Genomic DNA, 27,221 nt, shown 5'->3' on the forward strand with positions numbered 1-27,221 from the left:
AAAAGACATGAGTCTGGGACTGAGAAATATTTCCAATTTTGTTAGGAAATACTTAGGAAATGTTCTTGACTCTCCATAGACTTTGTACACAACCACTGAAGTGGCGTCTGGATACTACATTCTTTCCGTAAATCCTAATGTGTCATCATTTAGAATATTCTACATGACAGAATATTTTGTATAATTTATAATGCGTACATCTAATCAGCGAGGATAATTCACGTAGCTGAAATGTGTTAGATTATTTTTTATGTATAGATTTTATTTTTTAATACATTGGTACATTTTTTTTGGTAAAAGGGAAATTTGGTAGCTTGATGATATTTCAATATTTGTTTCCTGTGAAGTATTATTTTGTCTCTTTCCTATGGTAACAAAAATGTAATTCTTCCTCCACGGATTTCCAAAAACGTCCACAAAATGTTTTTGTGAGGAAATAAATACACATTAAAATCATTTTCAGCGTGTGTTGATATCTTTAGTTGCAAACTTGGATGTTGTATTCATATGAAGCCATTTAATATTGGGAATCACACAAAGCCTGAATAAATCCCTGTCATCTGATTGGTGGGTCGTTGATCACATGCCACTGAATTATTCATCCCAATTGCACACTATTGGTGTCTCTGACCAATCAGATGACGAGGATTTACATTCAGGTGTTGTATGAAACAAACAATGAATGTTTCACATTCGTGCAATGGACAGAATAATTTCACATAGTGAAATTCGCCTCATGGAATGGAACACTCCATCTGTCACCTCATGAAATTATTCTTTCCATTTCACTCCGAGACATTCATTTATTTGTTATTTTAGGTCAATTTGCACGCTCATTTGTGACCGGCTCCTCAAAAAAGGGTATTATGTCGCAAAAAAGAGAAATTGAGTTATATACATGGTTGGAAAGCCCACAATGTAAGCTTTCATTTGGTATATACTAGAGCTCCATAGTCCCTCCAGTTCTGGAGATATGATGTATTTGCATATTAATTACTTCCTTGGAGTTCAAATTACACAACTGAGAAAACCCCAACCTTCAAATCTCATCTGAGAAAACGGCCTTTGAAATAGCTGGATTTGTTGCAGAACAACAGAACGTTGCACACAAAATGGTTATTTTTTTCCACTTTGTTCATCAAAATCAACATTTCTGTGAATGTAACCTGAAACTGTAGGTTTAAAGATGTCATTCATGATAAAAAAATGAAAAACACATTTTGACCAAATGTTCACCCTCTCAATGTTGAGTGGGCCATTACACAATAATGCTCAGCGCGACTTAATACCCTTTTTGGTGGAGCTGGTCACATTTTTATCTGTTGGCAACCGACAGGCCTGACGTTGCATGTGATTTGATCTACACTCTGTGTCGGGGCTGTCACATGTTGCCTTTCATTTGCCATCTCTCCTTTGCCTCAAAGCCCCAGTTCAGCTTCTTCTTTTTCCTCTTGGCTTTCTTCCTGGCAGCTTCTCCCTGTTTTGAAAAATAAAGACACTTCGTAATTTTGCCTGTGGTAACAATCTTATTAGGACATGTGCATCTGAAGTGGTTACCCGAGTACCCGACTGCTGATGTCGGGAATCGGTACCAGTTTATGGGACTGGGTACCCGTAACGAACTTACAAATTACTTAGTAAATTCTTAGATGATGAAAAAGAAAGGTGTTTAATGTCATTTGAGGAGAATTTTAAAAGTGAAAACCTGGCTACTTGGGAAAAACAAAAGATTTTTCATGTTTATGATGTTGGCGAAAGTTGCAGTTTATACCGTAAAGCTATAAGCTCACCGTACACACTTGTATCTTATATCAACATGCAGTCTCTAGTTGGAACATGCCAGCGGCAACAGAACAGTTTTGAAAGTTGGGGGGGGGGGGGGCAAGTGCTGGCTTACATTTTTGGCTTACCAGTGAAATATGCTCAACTGTAAGCACATAATTTCCTCCAAAAGTAAGCACGATTTTTCACTATCGGAGAACAGAGCTCATAAGCAAAAAATATCTTGCTCAGCAAATTCGTGTGATAAGCAAAATCAAAAGCAAAAGTCACAGGCAGTTCAATTCACATGACATTTTAGCTGGTAACCCATTTCTGCTAATCAAAATTTGTTTGTGCCAATTAATTTTTTTTCAGTTCTGTGATATCAGACTTTGGCGTTCCCAGGCTTCTGGAGGGAACAATGCTCATCCCTGATTAGACTTGTGGTATTCCCAGTAGTAAATTCAAAGCATTCTGAGTTTTGAATCACTTCCTAACGTTAGTCAAAGAACGTCCAAGCATTAATGACCTCTTTCCATTTCAAGTAGTCCCTTGCTTCCGCTGATTTAGCTATCTTGCAGGCTAGGTCTCGCGTCGCCAGCTGGTTGCTGAGTTCCTCCGCTTCTTCAAAGTTGCCTTCCTCCACGGCTTTGTCAAGTTCCTTTTCTAAACCACTCTTGTGAAAAGAAGAGATAAGGAAATTTTGATAAATATTTCAATGGCTTAACCAGTTCGCGCTGGAGGCCGTGTATACACTGAAAAGTTTTGCGGTATTTGAAACGGATGATGGATAAACACGCAGGAGCAAGGCCGGAAATATCTGTCGGCAACCTGCTCGCAGGAGCGAGGCTGGAAATATGAGTGTGCTGCCCAAGGGTGATGGCTTCAACCCACCTGGCTTGAGGTTGGGTGAAAAGTAATCCTGTGCCTCGTTCTGTTCTTGTCAAAATAATCCCGGCATGAACTGGTAGAGACTATCTGAATCGTGGTGTTACTGCAAATAGGCGCCAATACAATGTCACTCACAGAAACTCATTTCACAGACACAATGGATTCCCTGAACAATTCCCCCCCCCCGGCCCCCCCCCTCAACTTTTACAAAGAAGAGGTGACATAGTTGTGTCATTCTAAAAATTTAGGGTCCCAAGTGTGACATTTTTCCTGTCCCTGATTCCTTGGTACTTTGTAATTTGCCATTGAAGAATCATTAAGATGACCTTAGTTGCAACACACAGATGCAATCCACTTTTATCAATGCCGTACCTTATGTGGGTCGTATTGGCCGTGGTCAATCCCCTGGTAGATGTGTTCATTGACGTTCAGATGTTTCTTCAAGGTGTCCCAATGCTCCTGTTGCTCTGGTGTAGGGGTGCTTTCCTTTTCCGCGGCTTTTGTAAGTAATGCAAATAGAAAGAAGTCAATGAAATGTTAAAAATTGTAGAATGCTTGTCTTGGGTATACCATTCAAAATGTTTATGTTCACAAAGCACATAATTTAGGCAACTGGATGAACATAAACATTTTTAATTGGATGAATTGCCTCGAACCTGTCTCCCCCCAAATCACTCCAGACTCGAGCATGAAAGTTTGTTTCCTCTCAAGACTATTTGACTTCTCTGTGTAGTCATGTGATCGCCATGTGATCACCATATGCGTCAAATAGGAAGAAGGAAGAAGGAAAATTGATTTATTAAATTATAAATGTTTTACATTTTTGATTAACTTTTAGATCCCCTTTACTCCAAGTTCCCGTTGTGCCCCCGCTACAATCCAAACAAGAGGGTTTTGACCTGGTCAACGCCCCCCCCCCCCCCCCCCTCTTAAGAAAAAAACCACTACTGTCTAAAAGGGCCCAAGAACTCAATGAAAAACATCTTTAAACAGTCAATTTTAAGAAGCATTTTGGCAAATTTTCTTTTTACATTTTTTGTACAGGGTTTTACAAATAATTAGAGGGGGCAACAGCATTATTGTACCTGCAGATTCGGTGCTGGCTGGTGGCTCAGACAGAACTCCATTTTCATCGCACAGAACTCTATTTTCATCGTCCAGCTCTTCTTTCTCCTGTAGATGGGATGCTGGGGAAGACACAGATGAATGGCCTATGGTCTCAGTGGAGGAAGCATCTTCCTGGTCTGAAAAAAAAATTAAGCAAAGAGGACATGAAATATACTCCATTTAAGGAGAATGTTAAAACTGGCTGGACTGCTGTAACAAAGAACATTTGTTACAAAATTTTGTTTCTCTTTTTCAGTTTCACTTTTAGAAAAAAATCTTGAAGACTAGCTTTAAAGGTTTTATATAGGATCCTTTGCTAAATGTGCAATTTCTTTTTGTTTGAAGCAACAAAATTGCTAAAAATCTCAAGTTAGGTGCATATCAAGCTAACCTGTAGAAGTTGATATCAGTGGCTGCTCTAAATTATAAGAAAACAGAAAAAAAAACATGCACAATTTTGTAGGTCTAGTAACTGGATCTGTTGCTAATGCATTCAAAAAAGTGTGCCTACCGGCATACTTTTTTTAAATACCACCTTCGATGATTGTTTAATTCAGAGCGATTACAATTTCAGGCAGAACAATTCACAGGGCATAATTGTATCTTCACTTCAGCAAGTTTTTCCCTCATTAATTAAATCAGTAGGCCTAATTCCTAAGTCATGTTTCCATAAAGCATGGAGGAAGAAAATACCAATGTTTCTACCTGCCTGAAATATGATGTAACATTTTATTTTCATTTTATAGTACAAAACAGATCAGCACTTAAATAACAACTATAGCTATATCGTAATATGCTAATCAGGTTTGTACTAATAGTGGCTATCGTTACGGCAGACGCGATTTTCAAATGGTATTCATTTTCTTTTAAAGTGAAATAAAGTCAGAGATCCATTCAGTTGATAGTCGGGTTCCAAGAGCCAAAGATCCCGATGTTGAATATTGTCAGATGAGGGAAACAGACGGTTAAAATGCAGGTTTTTTTTTACCTCCGAGTCTAACATCATATTTCTTCCTCTGCCGCTTCGGTCTTGTTTGTGTCTGGGACAGTTTCGTCTCTTCACGGCGTCTCTTTAGTTTACAGAATGTCTGAAATAACAATGAATACAGCGTTCTCTTTAAAAAAATTAAATTGTCAATCATGTCAAAGTTTATAACAACTGCAATTAATTTCACCACATTATTTTTATTGTTAAAAATGAAAAATAATTTGGGTCTCATTCACGTTTTCTCAACCTAGTTGTTATGAATGACGATCATTTAGGCTGAATGTTGAGGTAGGGTCTGTATTTCGTATCTAATTTATATGTTTTTGGAAAATGTAATTTTCTTGCTTTTTCCAAAGTCCAAGTTTCACTACCTGCCAGTGTTGATTAGGCACACCTCTTGGTGGCGCTATAACATTGTTGCTACACGATACATTCGAAGCGTCGGTGGTGCAGTCGTCTGGCGAATCTTCGTCCTCAAATTTTGCCGCTTTCTCCTCGTCGGAATCGCTTCCACTCGGAAGACCCTCGACATCAGGTACAGCCGACCACATGGATACTTTGAATCCCAGCGGATTTTATGTATCGATGATTTTGAGGTAAGAAATGCAGTATTTTTTTCGCCGTCGAAAACCTCCGTGTGTCATCTCGTCCAAAAATCATCGCTGGGTCAAGTTGGGGTCAACTGAATTGCGCGTGTTGAAGTCGGCCAATCAGCGGTCTTGTTTAATTGCCTCCAGAATCAATCAATCACAAAATCGTTACTGCACCTGTTATTGTGTTATTTACATAGTGCATCAATGATACACTTGCTTTCATTGTAATTTGTGAGATTGTATAATTTTAAATGATAAACATTGAAATGAAAATTGAAGAGTCTCAAAATGTCTCAACATTCTCGGGTATGGAGATGAACAAGAAGATTGCAATTGATGCACAAACCTATGGCACTGTAACTTAAGTAAGCCAGAGACGTCATTTCTCGTGATTTAAAAAAAATGTAAATTCCAGAGTTGATCGTTCGTCAGTCTCTTTACATGTACAACAGGAACGATTTTAACCAACATGAACACTGTTTCATGTTTTAAACAAGTGTGCAAAACATATATGATATAAAAACAAAATGGTTTTTTTAATAGTCATTAATGTTGGAGGATTCATGAGAGATGAACACATTAATTTTTTATTCACTTTCAGACATTTAGTCATTATATTAAAATGTCTCTGATAAGTGATCATTAGGGTTAAAGATGACTGTCTGTGCCAGTTTTAAGTTTTATTAACAAAAATTGGAAAGGAATACGTTGCAGCCCGATGCCACTTTTTTCTTCATGTAGGCTATCATCTCAATTAAAGGTCAGTTGTTGCAAAAAATGTTGAAAATACATGAATCTGGGACTGAGAAACATTTCCAATTTTGTTAGGAAATACCTGGCATTTTCTTGACTCTCCATAGACTTTGTACACAACCGCTGAAGTGGCGTCTAGATACTACGTTCTTTCCCAAAAATTAGAAAATTTGTTTTTTAATTGCACTTTTCTAGTACATTCCTTTTTGAATGAAACAGACCGAAAATATAGGCCCGTGTTTAATTAAGGAATAATCGTTTTAATTATTTTAACAATGTTTCATTTCGTGTTGGGTAGACACTAGACTTGTTCCTGTCCTCTTTTTTTAATTGATAAAGTAGGGAGCGGGAACCAGTCTACTTGCAGGGCAGATCTGCAAAAGTAGCCTAGGAAAGAATGTAGTATCCAGACGCCACTTCGTTGGTTGTGTACAAAGTCTGTGGAGAGTCAAGAACATTTTCAAAGTATTTTCTAACAAAATTGGAAATGTCCCAGATTCATGTCTTTTTATTTTTTAACATTTTTGCAATGACTGACTTTCATAGGCCTGTAGCCAAGCAATTCGGACATGGCCTGAAAGCCGAATTTTTTTCCACATGTCTGAAAATACCCAAAATAGAAAAAGTGCAGTATTTTGTCGAAATGAAACACTCGACTATCAAATTAAGAGAGAAAAAAGTGACTATTTGTTAAAGAGCACGGAAATTACATCTAATTGGGATTAAATAAAAAACTTGGCCTGTAACTTGAATCTCATAGTGGCAACTATTCACAGGGCCTGGTGGTCTGGTGTCCCGTATCACTTTCCTGCTTTCTTTAGTTAAACTTTGCTGTTGATCTGTTCCTTGTATGTTTACAGTGACCCTCTGGATTCTCGAAATTTGACCCGTTGTGCTTTGTTGGTGTAGAAAAACAATGCAGCATTATAAAAAGGTGGTCATGCATTGAGGTAATCAGTCGTCGTCTAAACATTGTTTTAACAGGGCATGAATACAGTGGTCATACGGTGGTCATACAGTGGTGGACATTAGACAAATGTTTGAACACTTGGCTAGTATTAAGGATCTGAATTGTAGTAAGTTTGAATACTGTCATTTCTCTGTGGAAATACGTACACACTTCCAGAGATTTTGAAGTAGAAAACAGGTAAATGTTCATCTGAAACAGTTTTTAACAATTATTCCATTATTATTTTCTGTTCCTTTGTTTGAATTTACAGGTTTGGACAAGCAATTGTTTCTAGATGAATGAACCAGGTGTGGCTGAGACATCACATGACAAGTATCAGGTGCCGCCAACCGGAGATCACGTGACTCGGAGAAATTTAAATAACATGTGTTTGGAGTTGACTTAACACCAAGGAGCGAAATGGAAATCAGACCGATTGGTTAAATGGCATATCGTTAGACACAACAGTGGTCAAAAAACAATTCTGGGATATTTTAAGAAAAAAATGATTTTGAGAAAATCGTGATTCAGAGGCTGGAATAGAAGAGCAAAACACCATGGGACGGGACACGAATGAGAACCATCGAAGGAACTTACAGCTGTTCCACCGCAAGTCCAAAGTCTTGCTGAACGACATGGAACGCGACTACCTGCACGATGTACTCAAGCAGTATGAAACCTACAAGTAAGAAAACTAGAGCAGATCAAATTATAGGAAAGAAATGTATTATTTGTGATCAGGAAGAACGTGGGACAAAACAATTTCCGAAAGAAAAAAAACTGCGAGTCTTGTGATTGAGTCCATCACTAGTCCGGTCATGAATACACACAAAATGTAACAGAGGATAAAAATAAAAAATTCTCGTCCCTGTCCACTTTCTTTTTTTCCCCCTACTTATTTCAAATCTTACAGTTGCAATAAATTTTGGATTTTTATGTGTTTCCAGCAAAAATTGTATCTACGTTGTACATGTATGTACCAAGTTCGTAATCTGGTAGAAAGGGTGACAGCTCCTTTGAACACAAAAGTATCAGTAAAAGTATTAGTAAACGTATCAGTTGAGAAAGTGGAAGAATCTATCTTAGAAATTCTGGAGGGAAAAAAAGGACTGCCGCCTCCCTTATAAAAAAAAATCCAGACAAGAAACTTTTTTTGTTACTTGGCCTAATGCCTTTCTTTGTCATGATTCATTTCAATATCTTGTGTCTTGACTGTGAACGATTTTTGATCACTTTGTTGTGGACTCGATTGCAACACTGCATTGCTCACATTCTTAAAGCTGTGCCAAAAGCTCTTAAATTCATATTCATTCAAAGTTAATGTCAATATAGCCTTTGTGCTTTATTTGCTTGATATCTACCGTACGTAACTGCCTGACGTTATAGCACTGGTACATCAAGGGACTCTGGAAAAATGACTTAACACTGCAGGGTTCCCAACCATGCACTAAAAAAATCAGGGAAACCTCGAAAATGAGTTTCCATTTTTCCAGGGAAAACTCATGAAACACTAACAAATCAAGGCAAACTCAGGGAATTTGACAGTTACCCAGAAGGGAAAGGTTTTTGCCAGTGTGGCGTATGTGTGTCTCAGTTGCATATGATGAGGAAAGGATGGCTATAAGGGGAGAAGGGAGGCCATCGCTTGTCGACAACTTGCCTACATTATCAATATATTAGTTGCTTTGCTGCAACCACCTCTTGACTTCCCAGCAACCTTGTTAAAATGAAAATATTTCTCATGGAATTTTGGAAATTAGTCGGGGGAAATATCAGGGGAAAACTCAGGGAATTATGTTTTCATAAAATACTGGGAACCCTGCACACTGTGTTTATATTGATTGCTCCTCCCACCTCCCTCCTCCTCAGGGACGTGAGGAGGCTCATGACGTATCTCAGGGACATCTTAGACACTCCGGCCAAGCTGGACCTCCTGCTGGAGATCCGAGGACTCATTCCCAAGATGCACCTGGCCCAGTTTGATTGGCTGGCGCCTTACGCCAAGATGGCCCACCCGGTCATCCTGACCAACGCCGACGGGACCACTGCCAACGGAAGCGTCAAACATCTACGCAAGAGTCGAAGCGCTGGCTCGGTCAGAGGTAAGGAGAAATTGAAAATGTAATATAAATAAGTAAATATTAAGAACTGTACTATATAATATTCAATGCGCCTTTACTTGTAATGTTTGCATGGGTTACAGGATATATAATTTTTGTCAGGATATTTTGGGATTTCAGGATTTTTCTTCAGGATTTTTCCGGATTTCATGATTATTTTAAGAATCCCTATTAAATCTGGAATTCATGAGGTTTCACCATAAGGCCAAAAAAAAAAGTCTCCGGTTTCTGGTATGCATGCGCGTCGCCGTAGCCATGCGCGTCGGCAAAATGAAAAACTTTTTTTTTCAATGAAAGATGATATCTGAAAACCGCCAAACTCACTGGTCTGACTGGAATCCTGCTGCTGCACAATTTTAACGTGTTTTTAGATTGGGTTATGGTCGAGAATAAGTTTTATGTGGCCTCTCTGGACTCCCATATAATTTGCACTAAGTTTAGTCGGGCACCATTTGCAGTCATCAGCCGACATTTGAAGCAAAAAAAAAAAAAAAAGCCGCGTCGCCGCACCACTTTTTGGGCAAGCTCCATACCAGAAACCGGAGACTTTTTTTTTTTGGCCTAAAGGTTTTTTTTTTATCACATGTAAACGTATATAAAGGTACTTTGAGGTTTGCCTTTAGACAAATACAAACATGTACCAAAGACCCTATGTTGCTCTAGTCCCTCGGCGACCCTCCAACCCTGATGTCAATTACCTCGTGGATTTTTCATTTTCTCCCAATCTCACCCCTGTGTGGGATATTTTTAGTGAAGTGGTTAGATTTAGTTAGAGGGAAAGTGTACAAAGAATTTTTTTTTACAGAAATGAAACTTCAGTTATGTGCTGGTTTGCTTATAGTTTTTATATCATGTAAATTCAACTGGTTGGGAAGAAGAAATTGCACGATTATCCCTATCACATTCCCCTAGACATTTTAGCAAGGTAGCTTCCCCCAAAATCTACTTCACGAAGTAAACCAGTGGCATGTATATTTTTTAAAAACTTTGTTGGGACATTAACCCTAACTCCCCAGCCTAATTTACAAGGTACCGTACCCATTCAGGTAAATTCCAACACCCACATGGGAAATTGTACACACACACTGTTGAACCTGGTTTCTGGAGGTATGCCAAACTCAATGTAAAAGACCATCTGTTTAGGGGTACTGTACCTATCCCAACAGATTTAAACAAAACCTGCTGTTGAACTTTGATGGGTTGAGTTCGGTTAAGGTTAAAGTTGAGCTTCACGTGCTCTTTAACATATTTTATTTTTTCCTATTAATAAATTGTCAACTTGAATGTTTTATTCCAACAAAAAAACCCTCTTTTTTCCTTTTTTTTTGACGTCTGCAATCCTGTGGGAAAAAAAGTTTTTTGTTTTGGGCACAAACAGATCCGCTTTGCGAACAGACTGGCTCCCGGTCTGTACATTATTGATACTGATTGTGGGGCGGGAACCAGTCTACCCCGCGACCGCGAAAACAGCTGTATTGTCTGGCAGCTATAAATAATTCAATATTGTAAAGTAATAATTCAATAAGTGGACATGGGCTGATTTTTTTTCAGTCCGTGACTCATTCAAAAGTGAATAACTTGTATGTATTGCCAGAAAAAAAAGCAATTTAGAAACACAAATTCAGAATGAAACTCAAAAATAATGCAATTTTAAGCCAAAGGTACAATCAAGTCTGGGCAGGACTTGCAGTTCTGACTTCAAGTTTAAAATCAGGGGTGGTGGTTTTTTTTGGAAAATTGTTTCATGTTTGTATGCATGGCTCGTACATAGTGTTAAAGGGAATATATATACAACATTTGCAAACATCGAAAAATAAAACTACCAAGTTTTTACGAAATACCTTACTAGGATGTTGGTAAATGACAGTCTAAAGCATCCTGTAAATTATGGCACCTGGTGTGAAGTCATTTTCAAGAAAATGGTATTTTTGTATACATTTCCAACGGTGGTCGGTGTTGGAAAACATAACTATTTTTCAACTACTGCTCCAAATTTACAATTTTTTTTTTCAGTCAAAATGTTGTTTGCTATTGGTTACATGTTCATGAACGGGTGCAGGCCAGCTAGACTGGTTCCCTTACCTTATAATTTTCCGGCATCTATAAATTGATCCATTTTATCTTTACTGGAGTCAGGGAACCAGACTACTTGAGCATTTTTGTTTTTCTTGGTTTTTCGAGCATTTTCGAACACAAAACTTCAAACATGTCAGTGTAACAATATATGATCTATTATACTAACCCCTCAAATAGTTCATTTTCTGAAAATTACAGCAAAAGCCAATGATGTACATTCCCTTTCATTTTACTGTATGCACACTTTAAATCATACACCAATGCTTTCAAGCAGAAGTTTGTAAAAGTTTTACCAAGAAATATCAGTCAAAATAATTGTTGAGAAAAATTAGGAATACATACATGCATGTACCTTGCATTAAATTATTCCTACAAATTTACACAGTAAACATATTTTTGTGAATAGTCATTGAATGGCAGGACAACATCGGGACAACATGGAATACCAGATGTACGTGTAACAGTTTGAATACAAATAATGAAAATATTGATTACTTTAACGTTGAAATGAGTGTAAATGGATCAATGTACAGTTTACGTATCGATTGCATATTTTTGTGGTTCCCATGAATTATAACTGTGTATGATATTAGGATGAATGCTGTGGCCTTGTGGTTGGTTTTTCATTCAGGTGATGTACCAACGTCGTTATGTGTTGAGCTGAATTTGTTGAGCAGTTGTTTTGTAGGAATGGTCAAACCTTTTGTGCTTTCATTGCTAGACCGAGAAAAAATACCTGTGCTTTCTATTACCTGACACGACCTAGAAATTCATGCCGAACAACGAATATAAATATTTTAGAATAATGGAAAAAATATTAACCCGAACTCCCTAGGCCTTTTTGCTAGGATGTAGCCTCAATCCTGCAAAATCCTCCAATTGGCCTCATGGAAAAAAAGCATATACATGTAGCCTCAATCCTGCAAATTCCTCCATTATTTTTTGAATATGGTCCATGGAGGGGTGACCACTGCCTGAATCCTGCAAAATCCTGTTCAATGTAATAGGAAATCAATTTTTTTCTTGACATTACTAAATTAAAATCAGTGAAGCCGTGTCATAATTTTTCAGAGATTATTTGTCAATTACTTATGACCCAGATTGTATTAATTACAAAAAGGAGAATCACCCCCCCCCCCCGAAAAAACAACAACCCATGTACATATATGTGTACAATATTGTGGTTATAAACTAGAACAACCTTTCACTGTTTTATTCATGCATACTGGTACTTTACATTTACTTCACGTAACATAATATGCCACAAAGTGCATGCTTCATTGTGTACTGGATTGTTATTACATGTGTAGGGCAACCAGCTACATTACCGATTGTTTACCGCTGGCATCGGGTATCCATGGTAACCCCATTATTTATTGGAGTACCTAGAAGTACACATTGGCCTCCACTACACAACCGTTTTGTGAATCGCCGGTCCATTCAAAGGGTTTCTCTTTTGTGGAAATGCAACGGACTGGAGTAATTTTATACAATGCTATTGTTACACCCAGGCATAGGAATCAGATGAGTTGTACATAAACATGTATACGACCAAAAACCGTGTTTACTTTGGAGGTCTATCGATACATGATTATTTCCAATGAATAGACTTTCAGATAAGGCAATGAGGTCTTTTCACTTTTGTAGATCAAATGAACTAATGTTTTTTTAATGCAGTATCTGTACTGTAAATTTCCTGAAATTTAATCCTCTCTGATTAGGTTATTGCTGAATTGGAAAAGGTAAATTTAAGGGAAGGCTTTAAACAGTAACGTTGTTTCAAGTAATTTTCTAGGACTCTGCTGAAACCAAGAATATCTCCTTGAAATCAAGAATATCTCCTGAATACCTCCTAGAGTTAACCCTAAATTTCATTATTCCCCAAATGCAAAATTCCAAATTTATATTAACCCTACCCTGGCCCCTAGGCCCTTTTCGCTAGGAAAAATCCTCAATCCTCAAAAATTGTTGCCAATATGTTCACATGAAGGATACGCACTGCCTCAATCCTTCAAAATCTTCCATCAGCCCTGGCGCTCAAAATGCATTCATCCTCAATCCTCCAAAATCCTTCTCTTCTTCAAATGCCATTCAGCCTCAATCCTCCAAAATCAACCGGTACTGAATGTCCATGTGCCCTCAATCCTCCAAAATTGTATGTTGCGTTCAGCCTCAATCCTCCAATATCCTACAAAACCTCTCAAACATGTAGGACTTTGGAGGATTGAGGAGGGTTAGGGTTAACGCAAATTATTTTAAATCCACCAAAATTTACACTACACATACAACACTGTTTCATTATAAAAACTGGGAAGGTTGAAGCTTAACTATTTTTTTGCTGCAAGGTCAACTCAATAATTGGTCATCCACTTCATACAAGCACCTCTGCCTGGCCCAAAAATCAATTTGATTGCTTCGTCCATGTGGTCAACAACACCACCTTGACCATTCAAGCACCCCATTACAGGTAATTTATTAAAAATACCTGTCAACATGGCGATAGGCTTATTATAAACCGGTTTTGTATTTCAATAATTACTTTTTTATCTCTTGTAGAGTAGTAGCAAATTTCTGCTGGATTAAAAGGTGAAAATAATTCAGTTTGTCCTATTGCTAAAGTATCAATAGCAAATGAGCAAGGGTTTTTTAATTTTAGGTTTTTTTTCTGGTGCTAATTTTGTACATCCAGGCACGAACGGTTTCCATGACAACCCTGCTACCGCCGTTCGCATGGTTACCGTTGACAAGGACAGGGAGGCGCTGGGGATCAGTATCCAGGGGGGCTCGGAGAACGGCCAGGGAATCTTCATCAGCGAGGTGGAACCCGGCTCCGTGGAAGGTAAACAGCGAGACACGAAAACAAGTCCAAAAACAATAATCTTATTTATGATGAAGATTCAGTGTATGTAATTTGAGAAGGAGATGTGTTGGCAACATTTTATGCAAGGGCAGTATCAAAAATGGTACTTAATTGGATATTTTTCTAATCCCGCTGAAATAAAACAATTTACAGAAATCATGAAAATATAAGCTGTTGTGTGCACAGTTTTTGGTCTTTGAAACATTTTACACTTCAAATAGGAATTTTTTTATAAATGTAAATAATGAGGCACACAGTTGATAACAAGAATATTCTAAAATCTTTTCTTTGGAACACCAGAGAATGCAGCATTTGCTTTTACAATTAAGGCCAAAAAAAAAGTCTCCGGTTTCTGGTTTGCGCACGCAGTGCCGTAGCCATGCGCCTCAGCAAAATGAAAAAGTTTTTTTTTCCATGAAAGATGATGTCTCAAACCGCCAAACTCACTGGTTTGACTGGAATCCTGCTGCTGCACAATTCTAACGTGTTTTTAGATGGGGTTTAGTTGGGCACCACTTTGCAGTTATCAGCCGACATTCAAAGAAAAAAAAACGGTAAAAAAAAATAATAATAAAAAAGGCAGCGTCACCGCACCACTTTTTGGGCAAGCTCCATACCAGAAACCGGAGACTCTTTTTTTGGCCTATAAAGAGGTAAATTCTAATGTTGGGTTTCTTCTATCACCAACATAATAACATTCTAAAGCACTGCATTCTCAGTGTTTTCCTTAGAGCTAGTAAACAGAAAAACTCACTCATAATCTTACTTGGGTAATACTTGAAACTATGACCCACTTTAATACGCCTCAACCACTAAGCTCGTCACTCAACCTCTGAGCTTGCCTGGTACAATTTGATATAGACACAAGCAGTATCCCTTTTGTGGAATTTTTCCTTTGGAATGATGTAAATATTTGATGAATTTTTAAACTGGGATTTTGCCCTTTGCCGGTGTATCACATCCATGAAGGGTAACAATTTAGTCTATGGAATAGATACTTGCACGGCAGGCTTCTGTGACATGGACAGATTTATGCAAAAGAAAACTGCGTCTTGACATCCAGATTTTAACCATTCAGTGGGCGCCTTCCACATTTCTTCGTTAACCTGATGTTGTATGAGAAAACATGGAAGCTATTGACTTATCAACAGCTTCGGCCAAAGTTCTGCTCTAAAGGACGTCACAACTTCTAACAGCTGGTCTGAATTGTATATTTCTTTGATTTGTATAGAATCGCTGGGCTTAGGCCCCGGGGACCAGATACTGGAGGTCAACAACATCAGTTTTGACAACATCACCAGCAGCAGTGCAGGCATGGTGCTGCAGGGAAGCAGCAGGCTGAGACTGAAGGTCAAGCACTCCGGTAGGATATCGGGACATCGCATCTCCAAGGAAAAGACTACCTGGTAAATTCTCCTCTTTCCCATCGCGGACCATCTACTTAACTTATTGCTGGGCCAAACTTTCTGTCTGAAAGTGTAGTTCTGTATTTTAGTAGCTCTGTTGAAATTGGCTCCTTGAGCCTGCACATTGCATCTAAAACACAATGCAAACATAGGGATTTTGGACGTCCATGCAAGTCAAAATGAATAAGAAATGGTATTTTTATCGGAATGCTTTTTTTTCTTCAAGTTATTGTAAATCATGTTCAATTCAGCTTTTGGCTACAAGTCATGTTTTTTTTTTTAACCCTAACCCCCTAGCATAGTTTACTAGGAACCATACCCATTCTGGTAAATTCCAACACCCACATGGGACATCGTACACACACTGTTGGACTTAGTTTCTGGAGGTATGCCAAACCCACTGTAAAAGACCATCACTTTAGGGGTACTGTACCTATCCCAATAGATTTCAACAAAACCTGCTGTTGAACTTTGATAGGTTTAGATTGGTTAGGGTTAATAAACCATTTAATGAAGTGAAATGAAATGAAATATATTGTAGCATGGCATAGTTGCACATCATTGGCAGAGAGAGAATAAATTTATATCAACGTCCATGCACATTCGAAATCTTACTGTGTATCTTAGGTTTGACACTGTTCGAAGGAAGATAGTTGCCGGGGAGTTCAATGACATAGACCCTTCCCACGCCGCCATGGGAGGGACGCGGCTGCTGAGCCGGGGCGACGAGAGGCGGGTCATCATTACGCTGTCGTCGCGGCGATGTATCGGCTTCAACATCAGAGGAGGGATGGAGTACGGCGTGGGCATCTACGTATCCAAGTAGGTCTCATAAAACCCTAAAACCATTCAAATATCTGCTTGGAGGCTTCCTGAATTCTCCAAAATCCACCACAGTGCAGGAATTTTATGGAATTTTAAACACAACCACTGTTTTAAGGTTCTGTCCATGGATCACAAAAAAAGGTGTGCGTTCTTTCAGCAAAACGAAAACAATTCACACACATCCCTACGTGATTTGGTTTCGTTTTGCTGAAAGAACACTAACCTAGTTGTGATCCGTGGACAGAACTTTAAAACGGTGGTTGTGTTTAATATTCCGTAACTTGAAAAGAACATGAGTGATTGGAATGATTATTGTACTAAAAGAAAGCATTTGGATTGGGCTTTCATATCCTAGATTTTGAAAGTGCTACATGTAGAACTTCACTAAAACAATGGTCCCGACATTTGGGTTATGCTTTTTTTGACTCACCCTGTACATTTTTGCTTTCTAAAGCGTATTCTTACAATTTTGTACGATTTGAAGCTTGAAGAAAAAAATAAAAGTTTTGATAAAGCAAATATTTTACATCGTTTTTACTCAAATTCATCTTAGAGGAAGCACACATGGCCTAATAAAGCAAAGAAGTTGCAGTAAATTTGTGTCTGCTCGCACCCGCTCGCTTGCACATAATACAGTAATCCCATTCATTTTTTCAAGTCTACTCAACACTTTATATTACATATAAAACTTGACGAGAATTCTTGACGCAAAATTTTTTTCTGACCCGTGGTTGTGAAACCTTCTCTCGATTCCAGAGTTGACAAGGGCGGGCTGGCCGAGGCCCACGGTATCACTGTCGGCGATCAGATCATCGATGTGAACGGAGTGACCACGGAGAATTCCACCCACGCCCAGGCCGTGGAGCTGATACGCAACCAGCCGTGCCTCATCATGACCATTAGGAGCGTCAACCGGTACCCGGCCTACAACGAACTGTGCGACGATTACGCATGGCCGGACCGAGAGGATCAGCACAAACGTAAGATTGGAAACTCGCAATTAAATTAACAGGCTTGCTTTTGTTCAACTGATTTTCCTTTCACCTAAAATCCGCCAGACGCGACGCGGTGCATCAGGTGTAAAAGTCTGTGGGACCTTGCAGCATTGAGCCATCAACACCAGTATTAATGAATGGCTGATTCTGAAACAATGAGAGCTAGTCCCACGATTCAATTCAATATATTAAAAAAAAAATAATTTCATCACAATTAAAATATTATAAAAGTGAAGTTCGTTTTCCCAATGTTCACATAAAAACAGTATACATGTACATATATTTAAATACGTAAGAATTTACAATTACGAAAAAAAAGATAAAACACCAGTAAAAATCCCTCCTTTTAAAAAAAAGTTTTAAACAAAAAGGTAAGAATCTATTAAAAAAAGAAAAGAAACTTATTATTGTGTAAAAAATTCAAATTCAAATCTGCATACTGATATGCTAAGTTACTACTCTGTTTATAAAAACAGTTTTATTGTTTGTGATTTAGAAAATTTCAAAACCTCAAATGATTTTCACATGCACTCTGTGCAAAAACAATGTCTGCAACTTCGTCCGGTATTCGTGGGAGCAGAGCAGGTCTTGTATCCATCTTGTGTGAATGTTCGTCGTTCAACCTTTGTTTTGGGGTTTTTTTTGTTGACATTTTAGGCCACCACAGTTCTTCGCCTACCTCGGGCACAACGCCCCTGACCCACACTGAGCTCATCGACGCCATTCCTGTAGAAGTAGCCGAGCAGTACACACAGACACACGCACACAACGAGAGCAACACCTGGGCAGTCAACCAGTCCATCACCATGTCACCTACGCCAATCCCAAAGTCATCCCGGTCGTCGGTAGCAACGGAAACAACCTCCTTGATACAGGTAAAAAAAAAAAAAAAGGAAAAATCCACAAATATCAGACATGCTGATGCAGAGCTCAAATAGTGGTGATTATGTTTGAGCAACAGCCATTGACTTTGATTAAGTTTGTTACTGCTAAAAAACTTTCCAAGCTTGAATAAATTATTGTCAAAGTGTTGTCAGATGTTGTCCCTGAACATCATGGTCCGGGCTCCTTGCTCACATGAGGACTGTGACTATTGACACATGAAAACATTGGAGTTTCTTTTTGTTAGTCACCTTGGCCCACAGTCATTACCCCGTACACATCTGGGCCCAATTTCTGGGCTCTGCTTACCGTAAGCGAAAAATCCCCGTTTACTGTAGCAGAAAATTCTGTGCTTACGGTAAGCGTATTTCACGCGTTAATGAGGAATTTTGGCTTTTGTGCATACGTACATCCCGTAACTAAGGATTGCTTACAGGGTTAGCACAGAATTATTCTGCTAGTCCGGTTAGCACAGAATGGTCATCGTGAGCGCGGAATTCTGTGGTTAGCAGAGCCAAGAAATTGGGCGCAGCTGCTGACCTCAATGCTTTAGTACTTTTCATTGTAAGAAACATGGTCAACGTCACATACAGTGCAGTAATCATGTACTTATTTTGTTATTTGGTTATCGCTGTAGAAGCATCTGCCTTTACCATCCAATGGACAAAGCTCCCAAGCTGAGCCCAAGCAGCCCAGCGAGCGAACGGGTAGCCCAACACGGTCTGGCACCCAGATGATCATGGGCACCACTGCTCTGACTACCGACAAGAGAATCGGCCGTTCGCAAAGCATGAAGTTTCCTGGAGGTAAGAGGAAAGTCTGTCCGGAGCCAAAACGGCTCATTGGGCCGGCATTTATCTCGGTTTCCTTGCCTTGAAACGACAGAGAATATTTCTGTTCCCTCTGGATGGGACGCCAGTCTGTTGAATGTTACTCCCAAGCTAATGTCAACACCCATTTATACTCCTGGGTGGAAAAGAGGCAAGTGGGGGTGAAGTGGCTTGCCCAAGGACACAACATATGGCCAGCAGCTGGATTCGAACCCCTGACCCTCTGATCATGAGTCACAAACCCTAACCACTAGGCCACACTCCCTGAATGTGTATGACATTGCGCACAATGAACATGTCACCTTTCTAGAAGTATAAAATTTATCGTTTGGTGACCCTCAAACCCTTTGCTGATTATTTCTTGGATTTTTCATTTTCTCCCAATCTCACCCCTGCATAAGCCATTTTTCATCAGATTCACTTTTTTTTTCATTCAAGCAACCAATTTCATTTCGTTGTCATCTCAGAGAAAGCTTTGCCGGTGTTTGAGAGCGAGTCCCAGAGCAAGGAGAGCCGACGAGTTCAAAGAAACCGCACCTTCAGGGAGATCCTCTTTGGGATGAAGATGAGGAGCAAAGACAAGAAGGAGAAGGCTGAACGACGAGGAGATAAGAAAGCCACAGCGGGTAAGACTTGGATTGATGTCCTGTTTTAATTGCATTAAGGAATTTCATTTTATGCATTTTTGTTCCGTTTCAATAATAACTACCCTCAGAATCCAACAGAAGAATGCTCAAAACCCAACCTGTAAAGCAAATCAAAAGTCCAGTCACAAGTAACGTGGGTTGAGCAGTAACAAAGGAATGCTTCTGTCACAGTTCATTTGAATAGCTTGTGAGTTGCTTTGAGACTAAAGGACTTGTGAGGACTTGTAATGGACTGGTTAGGACTTGTGTGGACTTGTGTGGGATATTGTGAACTTGTGAGGACTTGTGTGGAATTGTGTGGACTTGTGAGGAGTTGTGTGGAATTGTGTGGACTTGTGTGGACTTGTGTGGACTTGACTACAACTCTGGATACCTGTGTACGGTCCACAGAATCTCAGTGTCCTTTCTATTATAATGTCTTGCACAAAGCCACAGTGTTATCGTACTATGCAAAATTGACTTTACATTTGCGCAGATCAAAGAAACATCAAAAAGAGGTACCCCTCATCTGCAATGTATGCCAGCCTGAACAAAAAGCCATCCATCGAACAACAGCCACAAGCGCACAGTGATAACACCAACCAATCAGAGACTGCGACTGTAAACTGGGCAACCCGCAAGACCAATGAAAGGGAAGCAGTCGGTAAGAATTCTAAGTTATATGGATTTAATGATTGAAAAGTTGATCAAAGAAATTGCCTGGAGTGGGTCTTGAACTTGCGACCTCTGGATAACCATTCCAGTGCTCTTACCAACTGAGCTATCCAGCCCAGTTGGTATGAGCACCGGAACGGTTATCCGGAGGTCGCAGGTTCAAGCCCCGCTCCAGTCAATTTCATTGTTCAACTTTTCAATTGTTATATCTCACCTAGTGAGTTTCCCTGTATGGTTCATTTGAAGAAAAAAAATATTGATTTCGTTGAAGGGCCCACTCTATTTTAAATCTTCATACTGCTATTTTAAGGGCGTTTTTGGTGCCTTTTTGGTTTTTATGCTAATGCAAATTTCCATATTCATGAGCAAAACCGTGATGTCATTCAAGACAGAAACTTCAGTGTCACATCTGCTACGGCATAAAAAGTTGCCAGCATTTAAGGGGTTTGCTGTGGTTATACTTTTCTGCTTTCAGTTTTGCATTGTTGTTTTAGAACATGACAGAAAGACCATGAGAAAACTTTTTTAGTTCAAAGTTTTATTTTACTTGTATCAAAATTCTGTAAGAGTCAAAGTACTTTTTTATTTTGGTAGTCCCTGTGAAATTTGTTATTGTACTTGATGATTATGTGGGGTTTCAATCGAACCTGTTTCATTTAACATTATGACTTTATGGACAACCACCCCCCCCCCCCCAGCCCCACCCCCTAAAAAAAGGGCCTACATTTTGAATTGCAGTGGTTTAGAAGAATTTGACCGATCAGAGTTGAAAATGATAAAATGCCCAAAAGTAGCTTTATCAAATTCTGTTCAGAAAATTAACAGGAAAACAAGATATAATTTGTATCTATTGTGACTTTTCAACTTTTTACCCAGCCCACAGGGTTTGACTGTTACAGAAATCTTCATGGAAGTATAAACACCAAACCAACAAATATTTGTCAATCTAAAGGGGCTAGAAATACTTTATCCTTCAATTGTATTTTTGTTTTTTTCCTTGTGTAATACAGCGAGTTCCAATCCAGGCAGCATAGCTCGCCGACACAGACCCAAGCCAGTCAGCACCGTCCCTCCCCAACACGCGGCCGTGATGGACACCCAGCAGCCCACGGCGTTCACGCACGGTGCGGGCACCCAGCTGATGTACTCAGAAGTCCGATATGCCAGTGCTATGAGTGTACTGGAAGACATGGCCAAGAAACTGCTGAGTGACGACGAGCAAGGGGCCATCATGAGACACGTCCGATGGGTGAGTTAGCGAGAACAAATGTTACAATCATGTGGTTTGATGGTCAAGTATATATATTGACAAAGACTAAAAGAGTATTCCCTCTGCTATTTATCGAGTTTTATCCTGAAAATAGAGTTGTGTTATAATTGCTACTTTTTCTAGCAATACAAAAGTTCTTCACTTTTGAATGAGACATCGACCGAAAAAAATCGGCCCATGTTTAGTTATTGAATTATTAATTTATAATTTTGAATTATTGGCTGCCAAACAACAATTCCCGTTCTCGCGGGGTAGACTGGTTCCTGCCCCACAATCAGTATCGATAATGTACGGACTGGTAGCCAGTCTGCTCGCAAAGCGAATCTGTTTGTGCCCAAAACAAAATTTTTTTTTTTTCAGAGGTTTGCAGAAGTAAAAAAAAAAAAAAGGAAAGAAGGATTTTTGGTTGGAATAAAACATACAAGTTGAAAAGTTACTAATTGACAAAAAAGTTGAATTTGTTGAAGAGCGTGGGAATGAAACTTTAAGTAACTTCCATTTTCACTCAAGAATGATATTTATATACCGAAGAGCTGTTATGTAATTTGCATTGAGCTTTCATTATTCTTTGGATAACCTCAAATTTGGCACATCTCCTTTTGTAGTACCACCAAGAGGGGCGCATTGAGAACCTGGTGTCCCCCATCCTAGTCATCCTGGACAAGCCAGAGAAGGTCCTGCTACTCAGGGAGATCCGGGGGGTGGTAGCCCCCTCGGACCTGGGCCGGTTTGACAGCATGGTGTCACGGAAGGAACTGCAGGCCTACGATCAGCTGCAGTTTGCACGGCGAGGTTAGTAGCGTTGATCTGTGGAAGGGGCTCCTTGATAGAATGGATCGTCTTAAGATAGCAAGACAAAGAGAAAACGTTATTGTTGTTGTCCTCATATGTGCGAATCTAGAGGAGAGTGTTATATTTGAGTAGCGAAAGGAAACACAGTGCCTTGTCTTCGAACATACTGCGTACATGTATTATATACCATATCAGGACAGCAAGACAGAGACAACAATGCATTCGTTGTTGTCCTCATATGTGCATAATCTAGAGGAGAGTGTTACAGGCCTTCTGGCAAACTGAGACAGAAGTGGGCAAGAGGTCGAAATGAGGGTTTGCAGGTATTAGAAAACTGAATAAAATTCTCCTTACAATTCTGTTTGTTGCACTCCAGTCGGACATTATTATTGCGAACTTTCAAAAAAGAAGTTAAATACTGAGAGAAATGCTGTCAAAATGAGGAAAATACTGAGAAAAAGGCCTTTAAAGTTCCAAGTTTTGTAGTCGTAAAAATGAAAGATGCCAATTGTTTTTCCTTAAACACACAATTTTCCGTGATTTTGGTACTGTTTCTTTAAAATAACTGTAGTAGACATATCAGAGGTTACATAAATCAATAAATGATTTTTGTACTGTTTCTTTAAAATAACTGTAGTAGACATATCAGAGGTTACATAAATCAATAAATCTAAAAATTGAAAATAAATCACACACATTGTGTTTTTTGGGGTGTTTTTTTCATGTTTCACCACTACGGCCTGTGCCCAATGCCATCTCCTTTTGCCAAATTCCAAGACAACTCACTGCTCATATTTCAAAGGTGACCATTTTGATTCCCATTGTCTCTCTCTCAGATCTCTCACAGCCGCTGAATTCAATGAGGCGAAACTCCATTGGTAAACCAAAGAAGACAATTTTGGAGACCAAGCCAGGTATGCATGATATTTTATTCAGCAAAAGGCCTCTCAACACTTGAAGCCTTTGTTTAATTATGTCACACTAGACTTTTTTTGCACAAACATGAGTTCAAACAAGTTTCATTTTACACTAACTGTGCATTTATCATGGGAACTGAATTCCCCAAAATCCACCGTGCAGGAACTCAATGGTAAAATCTTTGTACCTTAAATTTCAAGAGGGCATCAAGCCTCTTGTAAAGGTTGGACTACCCCTTCCTCAATCCTACAGAATCCTTTAAAATGTTGGTGGATTTAGAAAGATAACAGAGAAATTTAATGTTTCATCATGCATAGCATACCACTGCTTTCCACAAGGTTTGAAGAGGGAAGAAATAAGTCTATTTCAACCAAAGTTTCAAATTCCGACATACCTTCTCTTTCCAGATGAAGAGGGCAAGTTCTTCTTGCAGACTCAGGAAGACATCGAGCAGGACAGGCGTCGGCAGCACGAGCTCAAGGAACTACGCAGGGAGAACCAGAGAAAACTTGCTGCATACGCGGAGCAGCTAGCAGACAAAGAGGAGGAGTTTCCTGCTGAGGACACCAATTCCCTGCACAATAGCGACATCGCCATGTCTCTCTTCGAAAACCCTGGCAAAAACAACTTTTCAGAATCTGACGTGAAGGCAGGGTCCCCCGATTCCAATTTGAGCAGTAAGACCTCAAATGCCTCACCGTTATTGACGGATGAAGAAAGAGAAGTTGTCGTGGCGGTCCGAGAGAGCACTGTGGAGAAGCTTCCGGTCATCTTGGAAAGGCATCAGCAGGGAGCATCGCCGGATGAGGGTTTAGGAGAAGCGGGGGAGAAGGGTGGCAAGAAGTTGGGAAAACCAAAGAGCAAACAGGATCAGCCGGATCAGGACTTGCTGCCCAAGTTTGTCGTTCGAGATGAGGAAGAGGAGCAGGAGAAATGGGTGTTGCCTAGGATCGAAGATGACACCTTAGAGACAGGTGACCTCTCACCGCGAGTCGCCGAAGTCTACCATGCTGAGATATACGGACTTGACGGCAGTGACAATGAGGAAGTCGACCTTCCTGAGTTCGAGGACGGGTCGTCAGACAGTGATGCCAACAGCAGTGGCGGGGATAACCCCGTCAAGCCCAATAAGAGCGGTCTGTACAGCTTGATCCGGGCAAACGGCGACTCCGGTCAAGACACTGGCAACAACTCGGAGGCGACATCCCCGGCTTGGTCCTCGCCAAACCCCTTCTCCCCCGTCAGTGATATGTCCCTACCTCCCACACCCGTCTCCACCCCGGGCAGTCCCCCGTCTCCAACCATCCCCAAGACTCCTCCTAACACCGTGCGCTCCCCGCTCACCCCATCCAGCAACGAGTCTGAAGCAAGAGCAGCCGTGGCCAAAGCTGAACCCATCTACGCCAAGGTGGATTTCAGCAAGAAGAAGTCCAGGCAACCGGTCAAGGACACTCTTTCCGTGGAGGGATCTGTCGACGGGTCTTTGGACAGTTCTGATAGTGGTCGTCGCAGTCCCTTCAGAGTAACTTTTACTGACTACAGAGCATCACCCGTGCCATCTAGGAAGGGCATTCTGTAAGTCAAGTACAGATTTCACTTGCTCCCACAACAGAAGAGTATTAAGTTGAATAAATGGTGTTGTTGATTCTTATCCCAAGGCTATTTTTGGCTGGAAAAGTTATTGAATCTTTCAAAACCCATCACCGCGTTGTAAACCAGTGGCACATTCTTTATTTTTTTTAACATTTGGGAATTTGGCCTGACTTAAAGTGATGGCCTTTCGAGTTTTGAATCTTATGAATGTTGAATCCTTTCAAATCATGCAAATTCAGGTGTTCGATATTGGTGATATGGGGGTGGTTGGAAGCGATGGTGCTTGCCTGCTTGGTAGAATAGGAAAAGGACCATTCCGACTTGACTTGAGACTGAACCTGTCGTTGACTTATGATAACTTGTGATTGACAAGATGGGACTTGTGATAACTTGTGGTTGTCTTGTGATCGAATTGAGATTGGATTTGTGATTGACTGGTGATACTTTGTGATTGTCTTGTGATTGACTTGTGAGTGACTTGTGATTGACTTGTGATCGACTTGTGATCGACTTGAGACTGGACTTGTAATTGACTTGTGATATTTTGTGATTGTCTTGTGATTGACTTGTGAGTGACTTGTGATTGACTTGTGATTGTCTTGTGAGTGACTTGTTAGTGACTTGTGACTGACTTGTGATTGACTTGTTATTGTCTTGTGATTGACTTGTGAGTGACTTGTGATTGACTTGTGATTGACTTGTGAGTGACTTGTGATTGACTTGTGATTGACTTGTTATTGTCTTGTGATGGTCTTGTGATGGACTTGTGATTGACTTGTGAGCGACTTGTGATTGACTTGTGATTGTCTTGTTATTGTCTTGTGATGGACTTGTGAATGACTTGTGAGTGACTTGTGATTGACTTGTGATTGTCTTGTGATTGACTTGTGATTGACTTGTTATTGTCTTGTGATGGACTTGTGAGTGACTTGTGATTGACTTGAGATTGGACTTGTGATTGACTTGAGATTGGATTTGTGATTGACTTGTGATAACTAGTGATAACTAGTGATAACTAGTGATTGACTTGTGATTGACATGATCGCAACTACACAACCCTGTACCCCAACACTTTCACTGTGCATCTTACTCGACGTTCTGCCCAACAGGAAGAACAGTTTCCGCAAGGACGAGGCCCCGCGGGTAGAGAAGCGACGCTTCAGCAGCGACTACATGGACATCGAAGATATCAACCTGGGCGACCCGGCGCCCTTCCAAGAGATTGATGCAGAGATGAAGAACCTCAAGGCATCCAGCACTGCCTCCACCAACGATGACAATACGGTGGAGCAACTACAGGCTGGAATAGAGACTATGACTGTCTCCTTCAATAAAAACAGACCCTCATTGGGTACGTACTCTACGTCATTGAATTAACTTTCTACAAAAACAGGAACTGTTTTGTGCTAAGCAAAAAAACAAGCTGAAAGCAGTCAGTAATTGAGATTTGTTACCTGTCTTGCACCCTGATTCATACTGCAGGCATCAGTGTTTCTGGAGGACGGGACAGCAAGAACCAGCCCGAGGTCAGAATCGATCGCATTTTTCCAGGGGGTGCGGCGTCAGATGATGGAATCCTTCAGGTGAGCTTACCATACATAGGCACAGATTTTGAAGTAAAAAAAATCCCCACTATTAATACAACATTCTGATATATCAAACATTTTGGCTAGGTCCGGCTGAGTTTGTACTAACGAGAGTCGACTGTAGGTATCGTGCAGTAAGGTGTGTTTGAAATACGTATCCTTTTATTGCATGGACGTTTAACACTTCATTCAGGATCGTGGGGAGTTTGGAATCCTGTTAGGTGTGAATTGTTCAGAACCCGATGAATTCTGGATTTTTTTTGTTGCTTCTGGCCAGGCTGGGTGTGAGGTGTTGTCTGTGGACGGGGAATCTCTCCAGGGTGTGACCCATCCACAAGCTGTGGACATCATCAGGAAGGCTTACCACGACAAGACTAGGAAGACCATAGAGTTTATCATCAAGCAACCGCTGGAGATGGATACCCATCTTTGATGAAGTCATCAAGGTGTGAGTTTTTGTTCACAAATCCCAGAGCATCCTATTCTATCAGTCATCAGTTTTCTTCTGAAAATTCCAGATGTTTCTAGGCTTGGATGATAGTTCAATAATGCCGTCTAGTGACAAAATGTTTTTGATACCGAACAAAATCGAAAGGTGATGTTTTTCATATATCGAAATACCCCCCCCCCCCAAAAAAAAAACCCTCAGTATAAAGATGCCATAACATGGTATTGCCTCTAAGAAATGGGGTCAGATGTGTGCAAAAGCCTGGTTAATGATCAGT

General features: G+C 40.0%; 2 protein-coding genes across 2 annotated transcripts; one reads left to right on the forward strand and one right to left on the reverse strand.

The window, feature by feature from the left end:
• Positions 1-1,237: 1,237 nt before the first annotated feature.
• LOC119739775 (protein FAM204A-like) lies at positions 1,238-5,436 on the reverse strand. The gene is made up of 7 exons (XM_038214840.1): positions 5,119-5,436; positions 4,748-4,847; positions 3,815-3,896; positions 3,529-3,551; positions 3,025-3,149; positions 2,291-2,437; positions 1,238-1,477 (listed from the first exon to the last, which is right to left on the reverse strand). The coding sequence occupies exons 1-7, from the start codon at positions 5,296-5,298 to the stop codon at positions 1,382-1,384; spliced, it is 753 nt and encodes a 250-aa protein (XP_038070768.1). The 5' UTR covers positions 5,299-5,436; the 3' UTR covers positions 1,238-1,381.
• Positions 5,266-27,128, forward strand: LOC119739774 (PDZ domain-containing protein 7-like). The gene is made up of 18 exons (XM_038214839.1): positions 5,266-5,343; positions 7,314-7,727; positions 8,912-9,144; positions 13,928-14,077; positions 15,330-15,504; positions 16,132-16,326; positions 17,086-17,309; positions 17,982-18,199; positions 18,844-19,012; positions 19,504-19,662; positions 20,159-20,326; positions 21,348-21,586; positions 22,213-22,399; positions 23,236-23,313; positions 23,725-24,892; positions 26,020-26,261; positions 26,393-26,493; positions 26,774-27,128. Exons 2-18 carry the CDS (start codon positions 7,600-7,602, stop codon positions 26,927-26,929), a joined length of 3,990 nt encoding a protein of 1,329 aa, XP_038070767.1. The 5' UTR covers positions 5,266-5,343; positions 7,314-7,599; the 3' UTR covers positions 26,930-27,128.
• The last annotated feature ends 93 nt before the right edge of the window (positions 27,129-27,221 follow it).

This window comes from Patiria miniata, unplaced genomic scaffold, assembly GCF_015706575.1.
Source record: "Patiria miniata isolate m_02_andy unplaced genomic scaffold, ASM1570657v1 HiC_scaffold_4, whole genome shotgun sequence".
In the NCBI taxonomy this organism is placed as follows: Eukaryota; Metazoa; Echinodermata; class Asteroidea; order Valvatida; family Asterinidae; genus Patiria; species Patiria miniata.

Coding starts and splice junctions, on each gene's coding strand:
- LOC119739774 (XM_038214839.1), top strand. CDS start 7,600: ATGGGACGGGACACGAATGAGAACCATCGAAGGAACTTACAGCTGTTC. Junction 9,145..13,927: donor AAGCGCTGGCTCGGTCAGAG/GTAAGGAGAAAT, acceptor TTGTACATCCAG/GCACGAACGGTTTCCATGAC. Junction 15,505..16,131: donor TCCAAGGAAAAGACTACCTG/GTAAATTCTCCT, acceptor TGTGTATCTTAG/GTTTGACACTGTTCGAAGGA.
- LOC119739775 (XM_038214840.1), bottom strand. CDS start 5,298: ATGTGGTCGGCTGTACCTGATGTCGAGGGTCTTCCGAGTGGAAGCGAT. Junction 4,848..5,118: donor TGCCTAATCAACACTGGCAG/GTAGTGAAACTT, acceptor TTGTTATTTCAG/ACATTCTGTAAACTAAAGAG. Junction 2,438..3,024: donor GCCAATACGACCCACATAAG/GTACGGCATTGA, acceptor TCTTTTCACAAG/AGTGGTTTAGAAAAGGAACT.